The 24,974-nt window shown below is 41.7% G+C and overlaps 1 protein-coding gene across 1 annotated transcript; it reads right to left on the minus strand.

The window, feature by feature from the left end:
* Positions 1-1,906: 1,906 nt before the first annotated feature.
* On the minus strand, positions 1,907-24,974 carry SFT2D1 (SFT2 domain containing 1). Its single transcript, XM_088142998.1, has 8 exons — positions 24,765-24,974; positions 18,995-19,081; positions 15,736-15,818; positions 7,161-7,242; positions 5,968-6,003; positions 5,548-5,606; positions 3,020-3,049; positions 1,907-2,583 (listed from the first exon to the last, which is right to left on the minus strand). Exons 1-8 carry the CDS (start codon positions 24,825-24,827, stop codon positions 2,544-2,546), a joined length of 480 nt encoding a protein of 159 aa, XP_087999124.1. The 5' UTR covers positions 24,828-24,974; the 3' UTR covers positions 1,907-2,543.

A 24,974-nucleotide genomic window follows, 5' to 3' on the forward strand; every position in this document is an offset into this window, starting at 1 on the left:
CATTTCCTTAAATTGGCTTTGCATTTATTACTTTCCTGGTCACCAATGACAACAAAGGAATCCCACGCAACCTGTGCAGTTTCAACTGCAGCCACGTAAGAAATCAAACCTCTTCCTTATCAGCAGGCATAGAAACCAGGAATGCTGGGTGGATGAAAGAGAAAGATCTGTCCCTCCATCACTAGTCCCTTTTCTAGAAGGCAAATATTAGCAGGCTACAACTTTCATCTTCTAAAGTCTCTTTTAAAGAGGCAGCCTAAAGTTAATCTTTGCAGAACTCTGTTCATTTTGCTCAATTCCAAATAGGTATGATGCCTAAAACAATGCAATAATCGCATTATGTCTTTGAACAATTTTAAAAGCCTTTCAGACTGAGCAGCTCTTACTGATGCTGACAGCGGGAGACTTACAACAGGTCTTCGAACTTGTGGCTGTGGCAGCATCCCCACAGTCACGTGACTGCAATTTGGGTGCTTGGCAACCGGTGCACATTTACGATGGTTGCAGCGTCCCGTGGTCAAATGATCACCATTTGTGACTTTCACAGCTGGCTTCCAACAAGCAACGTCAATGGGGAAGCCTGCAAGAAGTTGTAAGTTGTGGTCATGTGACATTGCGCTAAATGACCTGTGGTGATTTGCTTAATTGCAGCTGGAATTGATGTTCTAAGTCGGTGTGGTCATGTGACATTTCACTTAATGACCGTGCTGCTTAACCACAGAATTGCCAGTCCCAATTGCAGTTGATAAATGAGGAGTACCTCTATATCTGTCTGTGGTGAAGGAAAACACCAGCCTTGTACGTAAGCCACAGCTCCTGACTGTAAGCGTCTGCAGGCTCAGGGCTAAGCTTAAAGGCTACTCTGCCAAAAGGGCAAGCGTGGGGGTTGGAGAAGAAGATGAGGAGAATAGCAACAAAGAGAAGCATGCAGAGGAAGTGCTGGAAATTACTCTTATCAAGGCTTGTATAAATAGACTCCCCTATCTGTCTATGCTGCCTGATTGGGACCTGGTTCATTTGTCAGGCACTAAATAGAGTTGGTTACTTGGGGAAAGGAAGGGGCCAAGGTCTTCTCAAGTACAGAGTTGCCTGTTGGCTGAGGTTGGGATGCTCACTGAGTCTGCTGGTGTGAAGGAGGATATCAAGCCTCAAACTGCTGCTGCCTGTCCCATCTTTCTCCTTTGGTTTGATATTTTATTTTGAGAATTTACTTCTGAGTGCTTGGTTTGGACTGTTGATGCTCCAAAGAGATTGTGCTTGTTTTCAGCCCCTGACCTGGAATGCTTAAGGGTCTGGGAAGAATAAACTGCAGCAGGTTTTTCTACCTTTTTGGAGTCCTGTGCTTGTTCGCTGCTAAAGTCAGCTGCCTGCCTCTCTGCCTACAAAGGACTTTGCCACGCTGTCCTATCACTTACTACTATTTACTGTCCTACATAATCCCTCTGAAAGCAGAAAAAGGAAATGGAGTTTCAGCACTGTTGGCCTTCAGGGATAAATAATACATGGTGGGGGAGATAATAAATAAATAATAGATAATAAGATACTCATTTTGTAGTTTAAACCACTGTTTAAACTGTGCTAAATCATTGAAGCAAACCTGTAGCTCCATCCAACAGGCCATTAGCTGCATAATTAAACAAAGACATAGATTTTACTCGAATATTTCCTCTCCCAAGACTATTAACAGCATTTGCAGGTTGGGGATGATGTACTGATATATGCATGAGAGGGGGGTAGATTAATTCTAAAGTTACACAAAGGAAAGTAGGCATACTATAGATAAATTGTAAGAGCATATAAGTAAACAATACTTATTGTTTATACAGGCAAAAGGTGAGCCTGCCCAAGTGATTTAATGGTAGTTGTAACAGTATTAACATAAACCATAAATAGCATTCAAAAGGAATTACACTGCATAATTTTAAATATTTATTTTGTAATAATTGATTTAATATATTACTCAAATACTTTTAGTTAAGTGTATTTTAAGTATCACAGTATAAAAAGTTGGCATTTAAAATAAAGGCATAACAGAGGAGAGTTCCTGAATTTGGATAACACATTTCTTATATATTCTCAATTTCTCCATGCTATCCACTGCTAATCATTTCTGAAGAAGCCCAGTAGCTATAACATAGTGTAATTCTTCATTTTACAATTTAAAAAGACTTTGGGAAACAAAACAAATAATACACAAATTGGAAAGATAAATATAAAAAAATGAGGCAGAAGTATTTACATGCATTTTACCTGAAACTCAAAGACCATATAATTTTGAGATTAAATCATGTTAGCAGACTCTGATCAAGTAATTTTAAGACCATTGTGTGAGTAAAAAAAATCTTTTAGAACAAGCATGGATTTAAGGGTCTTGTGATGGTATAGATACCGTGGTTTTGTATTTTTTTTTTTTTAAAGGCTCTTCTGCTAATACAATTTAATCCCCATTGTGAAGAAGGATGTCACTGTTTCAGGACCTGAACCACTTGGAGTAAACCTAGGAGATGAAGTAGATTTCCAAGCACTGGAAAAAGTTCTTCTCTTTAACTTAGGCAGGATGTGAAGCATTTCAATACAGCATCCCTTTAAAAGAAAGGAAAAAAATTACATACAGTACGCGGATATGATGCATTGATTTTTAAGGCTTTATCCAATGGTACACAAGTTAACTTCTGCTAATTTAAGAAGATTTCCCTTCTTCCACTGTTTTTGCCTACAAAATGATACCATTTCAGACAACAGTTGTACAATTTTATAACCAAGTATTCATTTTAATAAAATCCAACCTTATTTTACAGCAACTGTAATGGCGATTTTAATTTGCTTTTAACTTCAATTACTGTATATTAATTTTGATAAAATAATTTAACAAAATAAAATCAACTGGGTTTGGAGCTTGGCAGGCCCCATGCTGGAGACCAACATGCTAGATACTTGCTACTCAGAATATGTCTATAGAATTATTTCCCCCCAACATGGCAAGATAACTGCACAAACTCTTTTATATAGCAACACTCACCTTGCATATGGGATATACGACAGACTGTACCTAAGACAGGAAGAAGAGAAATTACGTTTTAGCTCACGTCCTTTTGCAGCCATCCACAAAGAAATCAGTCTAATGCAATAAACCTATGATTAGCTATTCAGAGTATAGTTCAGAATAAAACAGGCTTTGAACTATTTCAAGATTCTGCTACAAGATTTCTATCTCTACCTTCCATTTCAGATTTTGCTGTGATAGAAAATCAAAACAGTAAACAAATGTTATTAGTGCTATTGATTATAAACTTCCTAGAAGGCTTAGTAAATAAAGATTTTACCCCCCCCCCAATGAATTAATTCAAAATTCAGTATTCACATAAACAACAGCACTGTTTGTTAGATCACTGCTCCCTTCAATGGCCAACCAGATGCCCTTAGGAATCTCAGAAGCAGAACTGGAAGGTGCTGTCTCTCTCCCATTACTGCCCCATAACAACATTTGTGAATGTGTATATGTGTGCATATAAGTCAGTTTTTGCTCCTAGTGACTGCCTGGACTAGTCCCTGCAGTTTTCTTGGCAAGGTTTTTCAGAAGTGCTTTGCCATTGCTTCTTTCCTAGGGCTGAGAGAGAATGACTGGCCCGAGGTCACCCAGCTGGCTTTGTGCCTAAGATGGGACTAGAACTTCCAGTTTCTAATCTGATGCCTTAACCACACCAAACTGGCTCTTTATAGCAACATATTTAGTGGCATATTATCTCTGCACATTAAATTTCTATATAGCCATTCAATATCACTAATTTAATAATCACTGTCAAAGCATATATGATTTTCTTTTTTACCCAGTGTGCCTTACTTTACCTTTGCTTAAATTAGAATTTATAAATGGTAGCCATTAAAAATTTATTTATTTAATTTATCTAGCCACCTATCTTACATAGCCTGTAACACTGGATAATTTTAGATACAGTATATTGCCTGTTTTTTCTATCACTGAGATACAGTGAAAATTCCACCTCAATTAAGAAAGTAGTCTTTTTTTGCTCCCACTTTTACAGCATGATTTGATGATACTGTTCTTATTTAAACTAAATGAGAAAGTTAGATTTGCACATTTTCCCATTTAATGTAATATAACTCCCAGTTCATTTCTGAAAACCAGACAAATGCCTCTGATCCAAAAGAGAAACTTGAACATTTTATACAGAGATGCTTTTATGTAGTGAAGCGGCTATTCTCATTTAACCTGCTTCTGCCTGGATATGCCAGTTTCTACTGACAAACATGTGTCATAAATCTTTTTTTCCCCCCACAATAGCAGTTTGGCTTTGTTTTTATGAATTTTTAAGTGATGCTGTGTTGGAGAGTTTACAGGGTAAAGAAGTATACAAGCACACTTGGGCTGGTGGAGACAGGCACAGATATTCTGGCGAAGGAACTCATGCTCTGATGACCAATTGACTACTGCAATATGCTATATGCGGGGCTGCCACTGGTGATAGTCAGAAGCTACAGTTGATACAAAATGTAGTGGCTGGATTCCTGAAGGGTTGGCTCCATCAAGCAAGACTAACATCTATTCTGAATCACTGTATTGATTGTGAATAGGCTTTCAGACCCAATTCAACAAATTGTTTATCACTTTGAAAACTATTTATGGCACAACACCGGAATATATCCGGCAACCCTTTGCCGAAATTGAAGCTGCCTACCTGGGCGAGTCACCGAAAGGAGGTCTGTTGTGAACCCCCTCTCATTGCAAGGTGCATGGGGCATGGGCCAGATGACAGGTCTTCTACGTGCTGGTATCTTCTCAGTAGTAGTAACATTCTCCCTTGAAGGCATGGATAGCCCCTACTCTACTGGTGTTCCAAAAACAAGGCAAAGCAGCACTGTTCCAGCGAGCATTTGGCCCTTGAGTTAAATGAATAGTGACTGTGATGCATTAGGTTTTTTTACTGTTGATTTTTATTTTTCCTATATGTTTTAATGCACTATTTTTGGCTTTCTTATACCCTAATCAAAATCCATTTGGATTGGGATGGGCTAGAAATATTGTAAAAATAAAATAAAATAAAATAATAATAATACATGTTAGTAAATAAATAAGCTTGGTTGTTTCTAGCTGGTATGTAGAACTCTATGTACAGCTAGAAACGGTAAGACACCCTGCGTTGTATGAAATGTTCTGTTTATCACTTTGAAAGCTATTTATGGCCCGACACTGGAATATATCAGGCTTTGTTCATGCTTTGCATGAAATATGCAACAATCCCTATGGCAATACATACTGAAGTACATCAGTAGTGAGAAGGGTATCCTTTATTCATCTTCTCACCAGGGAGTTTCTGTTAACTTTCAGAGAATCCCAGAGCTCCCCAAAGCAATTTGAAAGCTACTTTTATACCTGCATATTTATTTATTATTTAGTTCTAATAAGAATCCATAATATTTCAAGTAACAGCCACAAATAAGGTGGCTACACTATCAGATTTGCATAGCTTGTACCAATAAAGAGTTGTATGACTGTAATAAATGGTAAAAATTCAAAGAAAGTCTTACCAGGTCATCGCTAGAAACTGCAAAATGCAGAAGAGCAGGGCTAACCCTTTCTTATGCCACTAAGAAAGTGAGGGAAAAATATTTATTGAATCTGATGCTATTTTAAAAACAAAATGTATAACATGGGTCTTCTATGTTCTGATTTGAAATTAAGCTAAGCAGAATACCACATTATTTCACTTTTCCATTAGAGGGAATAAGCAACATTAAGATCACTCATGCATGCAGACTTAAATGACACAATTATCGCTCAATCTATGCTTATTTAACAGAATAAAAAACTGGGCAGAACTTGCATTTGGGTAATATATTTAGTTAGACAAAGTAAACCTTAAATAAGACAAAGTAAATCACATAGCTACAGTATCTAACAGTAAATTCATGCATAAAAGCACAACATATTTGATTAATGCTACTTACCCAGAATACAGCACATAGGGTGAGGATCAAAGAAAGCTGCTCAAGACAAATAAGAACTAGATCAATGTGTATATAAGCAGGATAGGGTTTGCAATACAGGTAGTCCTTGAATTACAACAGCAATTGGGACTGGAATTTCCATCACTAAGCAATGCGGCCGTAAAATGCGATGTCACGTGACTGCATCACTTATCGACGGCAATCCCTGCAGTCCCCATTGCTGTTGTTAAGTGAGGATCGTGGGTCCTTAAGCGAGTACCTCTTCGCAACTTCCTGCCGGCTTCCAGCAACCAAAGTCAGTGGGGAAGCCAGCAAGAAGTTGTGAGTCCCAGGTGGTTTGCAAGCAGGCTAGGCAAGCAGGCAAGTAGTGAGGGGGGTGCGTGAGTAGCTGGGGAGGCATGGTGTGAGCGCGCTGGGGCTTGGGGTGGCTTCTGCCAGGTGGAGGGTGCACAAGTGGCTGTGGAGGCACGGTGTGAGCGCAGCAAGGTTTGGGAAGGGTGCGGAGGTGGGGGAGACTTACCTGAACAACTTGTGACCTTCCTACTGGCTTCCCTATTGACTTTGTTTGTGGGAAACCAGCAGGGAAGATTGCAAATTGTGATCCTGTGACTGTGGGATGCTGTAACCTTTGTTAAGTGCAAGCCAGTTGCCAAGTGCCCAGATTGTGATCATGTGACCGCAGGGGTGCTGGGATGGCCGGAACTTTGAGGACTGGCATAACTGCCACTTGTTCAGTGCTGTTGTAACTTTGAACAGTCACTGAATGAGTGGTCGTTAACTGGGGATTAGCTGTATTGTCCTAGAAACCTACAAAAGATTCATTACAATTTCCAGAAAGTTTTGCTACTGATCAGCAATTCTGTCTCACCATATGCCCCAAAGAAAGTTCATGGAAGGGAAAATATATCTCAGCATCAAAAGACATCACTTAAGCAATCAAACAAGTAATTTCATTCAGTCATTCTGCTAATAAGTTAATTTAATAGGACTGACCATCACTTTCTAATCGTCAATATGCAACCATAGGCATATGGGTGGGACAAGGAGGGCAAGTGAGAAAATATGCAGTGCAATCAACACCACTGCTTAAGTACTTGAGTACAACATGTTTTGTCATTTTGATGTCCTTATATTTAGGAATGGACATTGATATTTAGAATTTACAAAGTTTCTTTTCTTGTTTTCAAACTTACCAGCATAACAATTGTCACAATTAATCTTGTTGGTTCAAACATCTTTTTCAGCTGTTTAATAGGACCCATCAAGAAGCAAGTACTAGTTTGGAAAAAAAAAATAAGAATTAGCATCCTGACAATTAAACCTAATCAATTTGGGCTTGCTGAATTGCACAAAACCTAGATGACCAGGGGCAGGAATAGAGAAATCAAGTTGTAAGATATATTTATATAGGCTGAACTATTTGGAATTTGCCAAAAGCCAATCTTGACATAGGGCATATCAGCAACCTAAAACATGCTGTTTGTGATGAAGCCATAAAACTATGCTATCATTTCAAAATGAATGTCAACTGTAGTCTGACACGTGCTGACAGAATATCCAAAAGTGTACTAATCTTTCCCCAGAATGCTTGAGATACATCTAATTATATATTTTTCTTCTTTTTTTCTTCCCCCACTGGGGTTTGTTCCCTTGGAGGCTGCCAAGTGCCTCCAGCTGCAGTCAGGGGTGGTTGAGTTCCCTGTGGGGTGGGTGGGGTGGGCTGCCAGGGCTTTGGGTTTAATTTTGTGTGTGGTGGTTGGGTGAGATTGATTGTGTGTCCTTGGGCCTGGGAAGAGGATGTGAGGGGTGGGAGTGGACTAGAGGGTGCTGAGGGGGCAGGCTGGACCATCTCGACAGTGATGGACAGAGGGAAATATGGTGGGAATCTGAGGGCAGGTTGCACTTGGGGACACCAGGTCTGCTATTTGAAAGCAGTCCCGCTCTCCAGCTCTCAGCTTCTACCCTCTGTGCCAGGCAACTGGATCCTTGGTGGCCTTGGACTTCAGCTGCTGCTTTTGAATGCCAAGTTGGTGTGTAACAAGGCTGCCCTCATCTATGACCTTACCTTGGAGGAGGGCACCGACCTGGCATATTTTACCAAAATCTGGTTGGGCCCGGAGGGGGGGTTCCCCTCTTGGAAATGTATCTACCTGGGTTTCAGGTTTTGCACCAGCTAAGAGCCTGGGGGGGGGGGGTCTGTTGTCATCCAGGAGTTGTTACAGGCTTTCAGGGGCTCTGCTCCACAAATAACCAGAGTTAGCTCTGGCTGAAGATGGGCTCAAGGGAACAGCTGGGATTGCTGCTGGTGTACCACCTAGCTGCTAAGATGCTGAATTCAACTCAATAGAAGAAAGAAGAAAAAAACCCTGCCTAACCCCCAGAAAGATACACACATATTCTGACACCAAAACAAGCAGCCACTCGTTAACCCAACCCCCCCAACCCCCCTTTCAGATCTCTATAAATACCCACAAAAGGGTCACATCACCCTGGGCACAGAGAGAACTGCTCCTGTCTGTGCTCCTGCACTCTGAAGATGCCGGTCACAGATGCTGGCAAAACATTAGAAAACAAAACTTCCAGAACACGGCCACACAGCCCGGAAGACCCACACCAGCCATCGTATGCCAACCGTGAAAGCCTTCAACAATACATGCTGAATTCTCTTGCTGGGCTGGCAATAAAATCCCCAAGGTTGTGGTTTTGGGGGATTTCAACTTGCCACCCAGTGATACTGAGCCCAGGGCGGCTCAGGAGTTTGTGGCCTCCATGGCAACCATGAACCTGTCCCAAGTCACCAATGGCCTGGAGGCCGCACATTAGATCTGTTTTTTGTGTTGAGGTGGTTGAGATGTGATCTGGCAGTGGAGGACATTAATATCAGTCCATTGCTGTGGACAGATCACTCCCTAGTTGCCTTTTGGCTCACTGGTGTCACCCCTCCCTGTAGGGAGACAGGGCTTGTTCGATCAGCCCACCCCAGGTGATTGATGGACCCTGTGAAGTTCCAGGGAGAGCCTGGGGTTTTCCCTGAGGATTTGGTAGGCGATTCAGCTGAGGCCCTAGTCACTGCTTGGAATGGACATGGCTGGGGCCTTGGATTGCATCACTCCTATGCAGCCTCTCCCCATGTGCCGATCCTGGGGTGCAGTGTGGTTTAATGAGCAGCTCCAGGACATGGAACACCAGAAGAAAGTGCTGTTGGAGGAAGACTCAAAGGGGCTCTGACTGGGCATGGGTAAGAGCCCACATTAACGATTACCTCATGGCAATAAGGGTGGCGAAACATCAATATTTCTCTGCCCTTACTGCATCTGCTGATAGCTATCCAGTGGCCCTGTTTAGGGTGACCCATTCCCTATTGGGTAGGCAGAGCCCCCCCCCAACCATCTGCTGGGCTGATGTGAAGATTATTCCCGCTATCTGGTGGATAAAGTCACTCAGATTCACTCTATCTTGGACTCTGACTGGGCAGAGCAGGCTGAGGTGCCTGGGGTATGGTCTGGTGGTATGATCTGGGATGAGTTTAAGCCAGTGACTCCTGAGGAAGTGGACAGGGCTCCTTCTGCTGTCAGCTCGGCCACCTGTTTACTGAATTGGGTCCCTCCCGGGTTGTGAAAGCAGCCAGGGAGATGACCCGCAGTTGGGTCCTTGCAGTAATGTCAGCCTCTTTGACAGAGGGGGTGATGCCTCCAGCCTTGAAAGAGGCATGGTGTGCTCCCTCCTCAAGAGGCCATCCTTGGACCCAACAGTTTTTGATAACTGTTGACCAGTCTCCAACCTTCCCTTCTCGGGGAAGGTTGTTGAGAAGGTGGTCAGTCTGCAGCTGAGAAGAACCCTGAAGGAAACAGATTATCTAGACTCATTTCAGTCAGGTTTCAGGCCGGGATTTAGTACTGAGACAGCTTTGGTCATGTTTGCTGATGACCTGTAGCGGAGCCGGAATGGTGCATCCATCCTTGTGCTCCTTGATCTCTCAGTAGCTTTCAATACTGTCAACCATGGTATCCTTCTGAGCTGGCTCTGTGGGTTGGGGATTGGGGGCACTGTTTTACGGTGGTTCTCTTCCTTTCTCTGGGTCTGATTCCAATTGGTGTTGGTTGATGGGGAGAGACTTGTGGGGTACCACAGTGTTCTATTCCTTCTCCCCTCCTTTTCAACATCTACATAAAACCACTGGGTGAGGTCATCCACCAGTTTGGAGTTCAGTATCATCAGTACACTGATGATACCCAATTGTATCTTTTGACTGCAGGCCGGTCAAGTGAGGCTGTTCAAGCTCTGTCCCAGTGCCTGGAGGCTGTGTGGGTCTGGATGGGGAGGAACCGTCCCTGGCTCAATCCCACCAAGAGTGGCTGTGGGTGTTTGGACTGCTCAGAACTGGGGATGTTCCACCTTTAACCTTGGATGGGGTTGCACTTCCCCATTCAAGGATGGTGCACAATTTGGGGGTCTTCCTAGATTCACAGCTCCTGCTCAATGAGCAGGTAGCAGCTGTGGCCAGGAAGGCTTTTGCCAGCTTCATCTGGTGTACCAGTTGTGCCCTTTCCTTCATCAGGGGGCCTTCAGACAGTCACCCACGCCCTGGTCACCTCACAGGTTGACTACTGCCATATGCTCTACATGAGGCTGCCTTTAAAGACCACCCGGAAACTTCAACTGGTCCAGAATGCAGTGGCACAAGCAGTGATGAGCATGCCTTGATATGCCCATGTAATACCCCTGCTTCACGAGTTGCACTGGTTGCCAGTTTGCTTCCAGGTGCGATTCAAAGTGCTGGCTGCTACCTATAAAGCCTTACGTGGCATAGGGCCTGGTTACTTGAGGGGCCACCTGTCTCCCATAGTATTTGCCTGACCAGTTTAATCTGGCAGGGTTGGCACACTCTGGGTTCCATTGATTAAACAATGCCACCTATTGGGACACTGGAAGCACACCTTCTCTACAGCAGCATCTGCTCTCTAGAATGAGGTTCCCCCCAAAATTTGAACAGCTCCCACCCAATTGGGATTTCGAAGGGCCTTAAAGACCTGGCTCTTTGCCCAGACCTTTGGAGAGGACAACTGATGTGTTTCCCTCTGCCATCTTTGCCCCTTTGTCTTCTACTATTTTTATGTTTTCCATATCGTTCTTTGGTTTTTAAATGTTTTAACAACTGCAAACTGCCCAGAGCTGCTGGGTGTCAGGCGGCATAGAAAGTTAATAAATTTATTATTATTATTATTTTATAATTATTATTTTATAATTATTTTATATTATTATTATTTTTTATCATCATTATTATTATTCTTTTATCATTATTACCAATGTTCCTGGAAGAAAGTCAAGAAACAATCACAGTAAGTTGTTACAGATAGTCCATTCATTTAACAACAGACCATTCATTTAACAACAGTTCAAAGTTACGATAGCCTCAGAAAAAGCGCTTTACAATATGTACTTGTACTTACGACTGTTGCAAACCGTCTCACCCCCCTGTGTTCACATCATCGCGATTTGTGACCTTTTTACTATGGTTGTTAAGTGAATCACCGTGGTTGTTAAGCAAATCATGTGGTTGTTAAGCAAATCACATGGTATTGTCGAAGGCTTTCATGGCCGGCATACGATGGCTGGTGTGGGTCTTCCGGGCTGTGTGGCCGTGGTCTTGAAGTATTGTTTCCTAACGTTTCGCCAGCACCTGTGACCCGCATCTTCAGAGTGCAGGAGCACAGACAGGAGCAGTTCTCTCTGTGCCCAGGGTGAAGTGACCCTTCTGTGGGTATTTATAGAGATCTGGGGGAGGGGGTGTGGGGGGTGTGTGTGTGGGGGGTTGGGTTACTGAGTGGCTGCTTGTTTTGGAGTCAGCATCTGTATTTTCCTGGGGATTAGGCAGGGTTTTTTCTTCTACTGAATTGTTAACGAGGGGCTGCTGGGGGTGATTAGCAAGTTCATTGTGTGAACTGTTCACATGTCCTGGTGGTTGAGCTGAGTTCATTGACCTTTTGCAGGCTGTATTTTTCAGGATTGGTAGCCAGGTTTTGTTGATTTTTAGACTCTCCTCTTTTTTATTGAAACTGTGCTGGTGTTTGTGAATCTCAATGGCTTCCCGGTATAGCCTGGTATAGTGGCTGTTGGTGTTGTCCAGTATCTCTGTGTTTTCAAATAGGATTTTGTGTCCAGTGTGCTTGAGAGCATGTTCAGCTACTGCAGATTTTTCTGGTTGCTGTAGTCTGCAGTGTCTTTCGTGTTCTTTTATCCTGGTATGGATGCTGCGTTTTGTGGTCCCGATGTATACTTGTCCGCAACTGCATGGTATGCGGTATACTCCTGCAGCGGTGAGGGGATCCCTTTTGTCTTTTGCTGATTTTAGCACTTCTTGTACTTTTCTGGTGGGTCTGAAGATTGTTTGGAAATTGTGTTTTTCCATCAGTTTTCCCATGCGGTCTGTGACCCCTTTGATATAGGGCAGAAATACTTTATTGGTGGGTGGCTGTTTTTCTTCTTCAGTCGCATGTTGCTTTCTTGGTTTGATGGCTCTTTTTATTTCATTCTTGGAGTAGCCATTTGCTTGTAGGACCCAATTAAGGTGGTTAAGTTCAGAGTTTAGGAATTGGGTTTCGCAGATCCAATTGGCACGATCCATGAGGGTTTTGATAATGCCTCTTTTCTGACGTGGGTGGTGGTTGGAGTTTTTGTGTAGGTACCGGTCTGTGTGGGTGGGTTTTCTGTAGACTTTGTGTCCTAATTTGAGGTCTGGTTTGCGTATGACCAACGTGTCTAGAAATGGAATTTGGCCATCCACTTCTTTTTCCATGGTGAATTGTATATTGGGGTGGATGCTGTTTAGGTGGTTCAGGAACTTCTGTAGGTCTTCTTCATCCTGACTCCAAATTGCGAAGGTGTCATCCACAAATCGGAACCAGACTGTTGGGGTAACAGGTGCGGTTTCTAAAGCCCGTTTTTCAAAATGTTCCATGTAGAGATTTGCTACGACTGGGCTCAGGGGGCTTCCCATGGCGACGCCGTCCATCTGTTCATAGTACTCATTGTCCCATAGGAAGTAACTGGTTGTTAGGCAGTGCTGAAATAGGGCTGTGATGTCTACACCCTTACGAGGAACTCCTCCCTTCACCCCAACGCACTTCAACGCATATGCAAGACAGAAGCCCTTACACCCAGACTATACGGACTCCCCAAAATCCACAAAGACTCGATCCCACTCAGACCCATCGTAAGCGCCACTGGCTCCCCGACATATGAATTATCCAAACATCTGGCCACCCTTCTACAGACCCACGTGGGACAGACTCCAGCCCATATCAGAGACTCAGGACATTTCATCGAGAAAATCAGCACCCTGAAACTCAACCCCACAGACAAACTGGTCAGCTTTGACGTGGTCTCCCTGTTCACTAACGTACCAGTGAGGGACACCCTGGCACTCATCAAACAGATCTTTCCAGAAGACATCACAGCCCTATTTCAGCACTGCCTAACAACCAGTTACTTCCTATGGGACAATGAGTACTATGAACAGATGGACGGCGTCGCCATGGGAAGCCCCCTGAGCCCAGTTGTAGCAAATCTCTACATGGAACATTTTGAAAAACGGGCTTTAGAAACCGCACCCGTTACCCCAACAGTCTGGTTCCGATTTGTGGATGACACCTTCGCAATTTGGAGTCAGGATGAAGAAGACCTACAGAAGTTCCTGAACCACCTAAACAGCATCCACCCCAATATACAATTCACCATGGAAAAAGAAGTGGATGGCCAAATTCCATTTCTAGACACGTTGGTCATACGCAAACCAGACCTCAAATTAGGACACAAAGTCTACAGAAAACCCACCCACACAGACCGGTACCTACACAAAAACTCCAACCACCACCCACGTCAGAAAAGAGGCATTATCAAAACCCTCATGGATCGTGCCAATCGGATCTGCGAAACCCAATTCCTAAACTCTGAACTTAACCACCTTAATTGGGTCCTACAAGCGAATGGCTACTCCAAGAATGAAATAAAAAGAGCCATCAAACCAAGAAAGCAACATGCGACTGAAGAAGAAAAACAGCCACCCACCAATAAAGTATTTCTGCCCTATATCAAAGGGGTCACAGACCGCATGGGAAAACTGATGGAAAAACACAATTTCCAAACAATCTTCAGACCCACCAGAAAAGTACAAGAAATGCTAAAATCAGCAAAAGACAAAAGGGATCCCCTCACCGCTGCAGGAGTATACCGCATACCATGCAGTTGCGGACAAGTATACATCGGGACCACAAAACGCAGCATCCATACCAGGATAAAAGAACACGAAAGACACTGCAGACTACAGCAACCAGAAAAATCTGCAGTAGCTGAACATGCTCTCAAGCACACTGGACACAAAATCCTATTTGAAAACACAGAGATACTGGACAACACCAACAGCCACTATACCAGGCTATACCGGGAAGCCATTGAGATTCACAAACACCAGCACAGTTTCAATAAAAAAGAGGAGAGTCTAAAAATCAACAAAACCTGGCTACCAATCCTGAAAAATACAGCCTGCAAAAGGTCAATGAACTCAGCTCAACCACCAGGACATGTGAACAGTTCACACAATGAACTTGCTAATCACCCCCAGCAGCCCCTCGTTAACAATTCAGTAGAAGAAAAAACCCTGTCTAATCCCCAGGAAAATACACACAGATGCTGACTCCAAAACAAGCAGCCACTCAGTAACCCAACCCCCCCCACACACCCCCCACACACACACCCCACACCCCCTCCCCCAGATCTCTATAAATACCCACAGAAGGGTCACTTCACCCTGGGCACAGAGAGAACTGCTCCTGTCTGTGCTCCTGCACTCTGAAGATGCGGGTCACAGGTGCTGGCGAAACGTTAGGAAACAAGACTTCAAGACCACGGCCACACAGCCCGGAAGACCCACATCAGCCACCAAATCACATGGTCATTAAACAAACTCTGGCAAAAATGTCCATGGAGAAGCTGGATTCACTGACCCACACCAGCCACCAAATCACATGGTCATTAAACAAACTCTGGCAAAAATGTCCATGGAGAAGCTGGATTCACTTAACAACCACACTGATTCGCTTAACAACCATCGTAACAATGGTCGTAAAATTGGGTCCAGTCACGTGGTGATTTGCTTAATGACCACCCCACTTAACAACCAATTTTCCAGTCCCTATTGTGGTTGTTAACTGAGGACTACCTGTACTCAATGGCATAGCAGTACAGATACTACAGAGCTGAACTTTTTAATCAGTATGGTTATGAGTGAAGTATATTACTAAATTTGAAAAAGAACATCCAAAACACACACACACACACACGCATGCAGACACACACAGGTACAGGATGTCGTAACTTCCCAGTCATAACCATAATGTTAGGGTCACCTGGTCCCGTTTTGTCCATCTATGTCTATGCCAATTGGTAGAATTCAATGTTTCTCCCTCATTCCACTCTATATAGCCTGTCCAGTTCTGGATGGACAGGGAATCATCCAGAGCAACTTCTGAGGGTGTACTCAGGAGATAGAAAAGGAGAGGGTTCAACCCATTACATGAGTTGAAATGGCATTCATTAGTTAAAACCTATAATGGCATCCCTTCTGCTATTTTTTTTACATCTGGCAATTGTACACAACAAATTTCAAAAGAGCTCCACTTAATTCTATATGCAAAGATTATTTGCAATTTGCAAGTAATGTGGAAACACATCAATCTCATTAAAAAAAAGATGACTATAAAAAGACCATACCTGGCTAAAGCAGCAATATTTCCGAAGGTATAGAACACTGCAAAGAGTTTCATTCCACCTGGAAGCCAGAGCAATCCTGTCCCCTACATATATACAATTATAAAAGCCAATTGTGAGATCTATAGTTTTATCAACTCAAAAATCAAGACAAACTATTAGAACATTATTGTAATATACTTTTCTAACAATTGAACATACTGGAACTCACCAACAGCTGTTAGGTCTTAGTGGGTACAAATGAAATCAAACTTTAATGAGAGGAGAGGGAGAGGGTTCAACCCATTACATGAGTTGAAATGGCATTCATTAGTTAAAACCTACAATTGCATCCCTTCTGCTATTTTTTTTACAAATAAAAATCAAATAAAAATATTCCTTCTGTATATTTTTGTATAGTGGGTACAAATGAAATGTACCCACTATACAAATGAAATCAAACTTTAATGAAAAGGACTCAAAAGAATTAATATATTAAGTCCAAATATATGCAAATTGTTCTCACTGTAATTAATGATCTTTGGAGAGAGATGGCTTTCAATTAATCTGAAATTTCAAAGAATGCCCTGTATGTATAGAGAAACAGGAACAGAAAACAAAGTTTCTAACACACACACACACACAAAATCTTAAAACAATGTCTAGCTAGAGTTGGTTCCTATGCCTTAGAGATAACCTGAACCCTGAAGCAAAGTCCTCTGCTCCTGGATACCACCAGCTTCTGGGGGTAATTCCAGGCATTTATCAGAGCTATTGGGTTAGGGTACACCCAAACTCAGGCACTGTTATCTTCTTTTCTGTTTCCCCAGAGTTTTCTCTAGTTTTAACAAAACAAAGGTTTTCCAGCTGCATCTGCCTTTGCTTTATGGCACAGAAGTATAGACCAGTCACTGTACAGTAGTTTAAAATGAAGAAACCAACTTCACAGTTCTGAAAAGGTCTTTTATCCAATAGCGTATGAAACACTGATAGGAAATTATCAAAACAGCCATTTCTATAGTTTCTGTATGTAGATGAAGCTTGACTGATGAAATCCCTATTGTCTACCAGCATTTTTTCTGATAGCTTTAAAGGCCTTCCCTTCCCTTGATGACTTACAAATATGGCACTAGTGAACAGTTAGGTTTGCTGCAGATAATTCTTTTTAAGAACTATTTGAGAGATATATATTATTTATATATATAAAAGTTATATGTAAAAAAAGGAAAAAAAAGTCTTGTTCTCTTATATCTGCTTTCCCCAACCCAGTGCTCTTCAAACACATTGGGCTACAATCTCTGTTGCCCAAGCCAGCATAAAATAGCATTGTGTAAGATTGGATTTGTGATCCAATACATGTGGAGGGTAATAGGCCGTGAAGGCTACCCTGTAAGGTTACAAATGTGCCTTTCTGACTAGCTTTTTACATAAATGATTTCCTGCATGGAGAAAATCTGCATCCTAGAAGAAGCTAGTCTTGAATGTTTTATACTACTATGACATATTTGTGAAAATAGAGATACAGTTGCAAGAAAAAGTATATGAACCTTTTGGAATTTCATGGTGTTCTGCATTAATTTGTCATAAAATGTGATCTGACCGTCATCTAAGTCAAGAGTATTGACAAATATAATGTGCCTAAAATAATAACACAAAAACAATTCTAATCCTTCATGTCTTTATTGAACACACTCATTTAACATTCAAAATGCTAGTGGAAAAAGTAAGCGAACCCTTGGAATCAATAACTGGTTGACCCCCCCAGGCAGCAATAACCTCAACCAGGCGCTTCTTGTAGCTGTGGATCAGACCTGCACATCATTCAGGAGGGATTTTAGCCCATTCTTCCTGGCAGAACTGCTTTAGCTCTGTCATATTCTTTGGACGTCTCACGTGTATGGCTCTTTTCAAGTCATTCCATAGCATCTCTATTGGGTTGAGGTCTGGGCTCTGACTTGGCCACTCCAAAAGGCGGATTTTGTTTTTCTGAAGCCATTCTGTTGTGGACTTGCTCCGGTGTTTTGGGTCATTGTCCTGTTGCATCACCCAACTTCTAGAGTTTCAGCTGACATACAGACATTCTCACATTATCCTGAAGAATTTTGTGATACACTTGGGAATTCATCTTCCCCTCAATGACTGCAAGCTGGTCAGGCCCTGATGCAGCAAAGCAGGCCCAAATCATAATGTTTCCTCCACCATACTTTATGGTTGGGATGATGTTTTCATGATGATACGCAGTGCCTTTTACGCCAGATGTAGTGCTGTGTGTTCTTTCCAAATAGTTCAATATTTGTTTCATCAGTCCACAAAACATTTTGCCAATACTGCTGTGGAGTGTCAATGTGCTCTTTCGCAAATTTCAGGTGTGCAGCAATGTTCTTTGTAGTAAGCAGCGGCTTCCTTCGTGGTGTCCTGCCATAGACACCCTGCTTGTTCAATGTTTTACATACTGTAGACTCATGAACACAGATGTTAGCCAGTTCCAATGATGCCTTCAAATCTTTGGCTGTCACTCGGAGTTGTTTCTTTACCTCATTGATGAGGCTTCGTTGTGCTTTTGGGGTCATTTTGACTGGGCGCCCACTTCTTGGTAGAGTAGCCACAGTCCCAAAGTGTCTCCATTTATAGATCATTTGCCTAACTGTAGACTGGTGAATTTCTAAGGTCTTTGAAATCACTTTGTAACCCTTTCCAGCTTTATGTAAATCAACAATTCTTGATCATAGATCCTCTGAAAGCTCTTTTTGGCAAGGCATGGCTCACATAAGCATATTCTTCTTGTGCAGAGCAAACTCAAAAAGTGAGTGGTTTTTATCAGTCAACATAGCTCTAGTCCACACCTCCAAACTCATTATCTTAACAAGACTCCAGGTATGCTAACACCTGACTCCAGTTGGCTTTTTTGAGGTCAACTCAAGGATTCACATAGTTTTTCCACTAGCACTATGAGGTTTTTATGGTTGTTCTCAATAAAGACATGAAGGATCAGAATTGCTTTTGTGTTGTTATTTTAGGCACATTATATTTTTCAATACTCTTGACTTACATGACGGTCAGATCACATTTTATGACAAATTAATGCAGAACACCATGAAATTCCAAAAGATTCACATACTTTTTCTTGCAACTGTATTTTGACATGGTAAAGTACCAGAGGCCTGTACCATGGCCAACTCCATGTATCAATACACCTTTTGCCCAAGAATAGAAAGGGAAAACAATTAAAAGCATATAGAGCCAAATATGTTTTTTTTCTGTTTTCCATGAAATATTTACTTACAAGGAGAGAACACAAAATGCCGCTTACAAAACATATTGCAAACCACTTCACTCGAGTATTAAAACTCAGGGATGATGCATCAAGGACCTTTGGGAGAAGAAAGAAAGAAAAAAGAAATTAGATTTTAATAGTAGGACAAAAATCTTTAATAAAACATCTTTACCAATGCAAACATCAAAATGCTCAAATAAATAATAACTGTAAAAGAGAGGTGCTGTTAAAGCCAGAAGTATTCTTCCATTTCACAAACTCTTTTAAAAAATATCCACTAACTTTATATGTAAATATCTATTAAATTTTCCAAAGGCAGCTTGCATTTTCACTTTAAATTAAATACCTAAAAAAATTAAATGTAGACTTGCATCACAGAAGACTTGCAGAATGAATTCTGGCAGACTAACAGTTTAATTACATAAAATAGAATAAATGAAGTAATCAGTTCAAACAACCACTAGAGATTAGATGCTACATTTCTATTTTATTTATTATGCACAATATACAGACTAGGCAGAATTAGAATGTTATTTATTGGTGATAAAAGTACTTTTTTCACATTTCCACTTCTCAAAATGATTAATTACAGACATTAAAAATAAACGGATGACAGCATAACATTTAAGCAGGCACCAGTTTCAAACATGTAATTTATGTTTTTAAAATAATTCTTTTGAAATGTGTAAGGGTACATATATGCTTATTGAAATTAAATAGTAAAAAGGACATGCTAAAATTAAAAAAAACCAAAACCCTATAATAGTCCAATCAAGTTAGTTAATCATTTGATAGCCATATACGTAAAATATAAATCAGGAAGAAAATTTAATTCCATATCAAATTGTAAGTGCAAACAGTCAAAATTAAAAATTTGCTTCACTTTTATTGAACATATGGGAATGTCATTTTTGAGTGAATACATGATGTATTATTATCATGCATAGACTGCAAAATCTCTAAGGACTCTTAGCAGTTTGCAAGAAAAAATGCACAAGTAATAATATACATTAAACAAAAGCATACAAATGAATGGTCTACAAAGTAATGGAAAAATAGAATGAAATTAAATTAACCAAACCATAATCAAGTTAAGATGGAATCAAGGCTCAAATGCCTTTCAGAAGAGTTCTGCTTAGAACAGCTTCTGGAAGGCAGTCAGGGTCGGAGCCAACCAGATGTCCACTGGAGGAGTTCCAAAGACTAATGCAACCACTGAAAAGCAGCACCACCTAGCCTTGGTCCCCTCACCAGTCATCATTAATAGTTTCTCCTGGGAAGAAACTGGTTGGGCCAATACTAATGGGAGAATGCAGTCCTGCAGTTAAAGACGTGCAAAGCCATTTAAACTGCACCCAGAAGCCTGTTTGAAACCAGTGCAAGGCCCAAGTACTGATGTAATATGGTCCCTGGGCAGCTGTCTGAATCAACTGCAACTTCTAAGTGATTTCCAAAGGCAGCCCCGTGCACAGCATGTTGCAGTAGTCCAAGTGGGTGATGGTGCGCAGGCATGAGTCACTGTAACAAGATCCTCCCACCCCAGGTAGGTTCACAACTGGTATATCAGCTGAAGTGGGAAACCCACTCCACTCCAACTATGACCTCCACATGCTGTTTTAGCAGGAGCTGTGGGTTCAGAAGAACCCCCAAGTTGCAGACCTGCTCCTTCTAGATAATGCCATGCCAATCAAGAGACACCACTGGAGCAGACAGAGAACCCTGATGGACAAACAGTAACTCCATCCTATTAGGATTCAGTTTAAGCCTGTACCCTCTTCCAGAACTTTACAGCCTCTAGGCACCTAGTTTGGCCTGAGGCAGCAACGTAAAGCTGGGTATCAAAACTCTGGATGACCTCCCCCATTGGCTTTATGTAAATGTTAAATAGGAGAGGGGAAAGAACCAACTTTGTAGTACTTCTCACAAGGGAGTAGCCATCAAGCTGATCTCTCCTGCCCTCCTTGCACCCAACTAGAACCATCCTCCAAGGAAGGAGCATAACCTGCAACATAATGCCCCCAATCCCTGCAAGCAGTCCAGAAGGATACAATGATCAATAGTAACGAAGACAGTCAAGAGGTCTAAAAGGATCAAAATGGACACACTTCCTCCATGCAGATCCCAACAAAGTTAATCTACTTTGCCAACTCTGTTTCAGAGTTCAGAACTTTCCATAAGCATGTTTTAAAAATTACTACGCAGAACAGTTTATTTGTGTTCATTTCCATTTATTTGTTTGGGTCTTAATAAATAAAGTTATTATATATACACACAGAGAAAATCATATATTAAATATATATAGTATCCATATAATATAATAGTTGTATATAATTATCACACACAGAGAACAATTAAATAATTAATTAAAACCAAGAATCAATCAGATAGGTGCAATTAATAGCCCTCTCAGTGATTTGCAAGGTGGTATTTCTTAAAGCTAGATCCCAATGCTCAAGAAGATTTGGTCTACACACACAATTTTCAAAACTGGCACAGTGACTAAAGGCAAATTATTAGAAATGGTCTCCCTTATTCATAGTAATGAATGTGAAAGCTTAAAAATGTAATTAGTATACAGCTTACCTTTTTCAGTTCAAATCTTTATCCTTATACAGGCAGCACAGAGAAAAGAATATTAAAAATTTAACGAATGTAAGACATGTAGGAGAATTGTTCTTCCCTGAATAAAGTCTACACATTCAGAAATGTCTAAAGAAACCTGTCAATTTTAAATGCAACAAGCAAATCTCCCCCCAATACAATTATTTTTTTTTTAAGCAAACAGAAGTCCAGTAATTGAGAGTGTGGATTGAGGGAAGGAATCATATTTACTCAGTTGTAGGAGGGGACTCAATTCCTACAACATGGTTTAGGAATACTTTGGGATCCAATGCTGAAAATAACCAGGCTTCTGGACTCACATGACACCCTGGATTTTAGAATGACCTAGTTAAACATGTTGTACAAACAAGAATAGTTTGTGGTTGCTGTGAAAAAGGATACTTTCATGCTGGGAATAATTAAGAAAGAATTGAAAACAAAACTGCTATTACCAAAATGCCTTTATATAAATCTATATACAGCTGTACACAGTTCTGGTCACAGCAATTCAAAAGCAAGATTGCAGAATTTTAGAAGGGATAGGAAAGAGAAAGCAAAGTGACAGAAGGAGAACAGCTCCATGAAGAAAAATTATAATTGTACTAGCTTAGAAAAATACAAGAAGATGCGTGATAGAAATGTATAAAACTATGCATGATGTGAAGAACTTTTTTTCCCCTTCTTTAGTACTGGCCCTCAGGGCCATCCAGTATGTATGAATGCAATTAGGAAAGATAAATGCAAGTTCTTTGCCTTGCACTTAAAACTAAAGATCTCATGACCATGAGATATATTGATGGCAAAATTCATGGAGGGTAAGACATCTGTCAATATGAGTTACTGGGGAATGTGAACATCAAGATACTATTGCCCTCATATCTTGTTTGTGAGCTTTTTGGTTCTTCAAAAGTTGTGTTGTATTCCCCCAAAATGTGATGGTCCCAAATGAATTCATTTTTACATTTATATTATGCCTTTCTTCCATGACACTCAATTCTTCCATCCACACATGTACAGGGTTCCCAGGCTGGATCTCTCTGATGGCATTTTTGAATATTTGAGCATTTTAATTCAATCAGCCCTGTTTAATTCTACAGGTTTCAGGGAGGAGGGGGCAATTCATATGTAAAGTTACTAATTCTTTGTAAACACTATGGCATCATTTATGTTATTGCTTATACTTTAAGTTAGAAATTGGCAGAAAGGAAGGAGTAAGCCTGCTACTAGGTGAATATATTAGATGGTGATAGGTGGCAGGGAGAGAAAATGTTATTTGAAGATGTTCCTATGGAGACCCAGATAACTACAGATCCAATTTAAGGTTGGTAATGGGCAAAACTTTGGAACAGATTAAGCAGTCAGTTTGTGAGTGTTTAGAAAGGAATACATGGCAGAAGGAAGCATGGGTTTATCAAGAATAGGTCATGTCAGTCCAACCTGATCTCTTTTTTTGACAGATAGCCAGCTGATCACAGGAATGCAGTGGACATAGTACACCTTGTCTTCAACAAAGATACAAAAAATTTCCCATGGGATTCTAATGGTAGTGTAGTCCAGTCCATCAAAATGTGGGCTGGACTACACTACCATTAGATGGGTACAAAGCTGGTTGAACAATCATGCCCATTAAGTGCATGCCAATAGCTTGCATCAAAAGGAAGTGTTGAGTGGCATACTGCAAGGTTATGATCTGTACAATATCAAAGGCAAGGGTATAAGATGTGGAAGACTATGTCAGGCAGCAGTACATGTCACAAACTGAACATGAACCAGCAGCACAATACAGCTGCAATGCAATCCAAATCTGCATTAAAGAAGTACAGTGTCAAGACCAAGATAAGCCACTGTTCCTCTTTTCTGTGATGGCCATGCTGCACCTAGAACATTGCATCAAGCTCTGGGTACTGCATTTAGGAAAAATGTTGGCAAACAGCTGTGCATCCAGGAGATAGCAACCCAGATGACAAGGGACCTGAAAGGAAAATTTACCAGTAAGGTTGGGAGCATTTGGTATTTTTAGCCAGGAGAAGAGAAGTGTCCAGTGAATCATGATAGTTAACTTCAAGTACTGGAAGAACTAACATGTGAAATGTGGGATGGCATTGTTCAGAGTTGTCCCAGATGCCAAGAAAAGGAACAATGTATTTACAGTATGTACAAGGAAGTAAACTTCATTTAGATATCAGGAAAAAAATTCTGACCGTAACAGCTGTTCAACAATAGAACAGATTGCCCTGTGAGGTAGTAGACTCTCCTTTGCTGGAGATGCTTAAAGAGAGGCTGGATAGATATCCATTAAAAGTTCTAGTGCGTATTTTGAAGCTTCTTTCATTTCATGATACCAGCTCCATATATCATATCAGAAACTGATCAGGCTGACAACAGCTTTCCAAAGTTTCTGATATGAGCCTTTCCCAACTGTGCCTGGGAAGGTGTAAAATCTGGTCACCTCTGTAGCCAAAGCAGAGATTTACCTGCAGAGTAAATCATGGCCTTCTCAACAGAACCAAAGCACATGGCAAAAAGCTGATAACAGACTCCCCCTGCCCCACCATCATATGTATTTGTCAGAATGGAAAGGACATTTTTGAAGACAAACACAAAGCCTGTCAAAGTTTACAGATCTCCCACTTTGCATCTAAATAATGCAGGTTCTCATTTTCATCCAACAGTCAGTAACTTCCATAAAACACCTCCTACTCAGTTTTAATCAAACTTCTTTTAGTCCTGTTGCTGTTTGTTCTTTTGCTGGCATCCCAATTCGTGAAAGCAGTTGGAGGTGGGGGGGCGGGGAGACACTTTATCCAGCTAATTCAGAGTAGACTAGATTAAGCCACGTTCCTAGCCTAGCGTCTCCCCATGTACAAATACCATAGTCCGCACCTGGCACGGCCATGCTGACAGGGAATGACGGAACCTGTAATCCAGGGAAATTAGAGGAGGCCAGTCTGGCCCAGAGGACAGACTCCACGCAGCGGTGCCACCCGCATTTCTCAGAAGCCATCCTCCATTTGCTTATGCAAGCTGCTTACTCTCTAGGAAGGGTGCACAGGAACGCAACGCCGCGTTAGTCCTGAGGAAGCGGTCATCCCGCCAGGGCCTCCTGGAAGCGCGGCCAGAAACCCAGGGGGCAAAGCGGGAAACATGAAGGGACTCTCTCGCCTCCCCCCAGCCACACCTGCGCTGTCAGCCCCTGCTCCTCGTCGTCCTCTCCTCTCAGCACCCGCCGGAGCTTCTCCATCGCCACGACAGCCACCCCTCCGGGCCTCCGACCACCTCCGAGAAACGATACTCGCGCCCTGTTAAGCCTGGGCGCTTCAGTTGGAACAGTTTCTCTTCCCTCTTCCTTAGGAAGTGCCAAACCGGAAGCTGGGGGGCCAGAACCGGA

The sequence above is a fragment of the Python bivittatus genome, unplaced genomic scaffold (assembly GCF_059951505.1).
Source record: "Python bivittatus isolate LINGU-HERP-01145 unplaced genomic scaffold, Pbiv_v1 ctg000020_np1212, whole genome shotgun sequence".
In the NCBI taxonomy this organism is placed as follows: Eukaryota; Metazoa; Chordata; class Lepidosauria; order Squamata; family Pythonidae; genus Python; species Python bivittatus.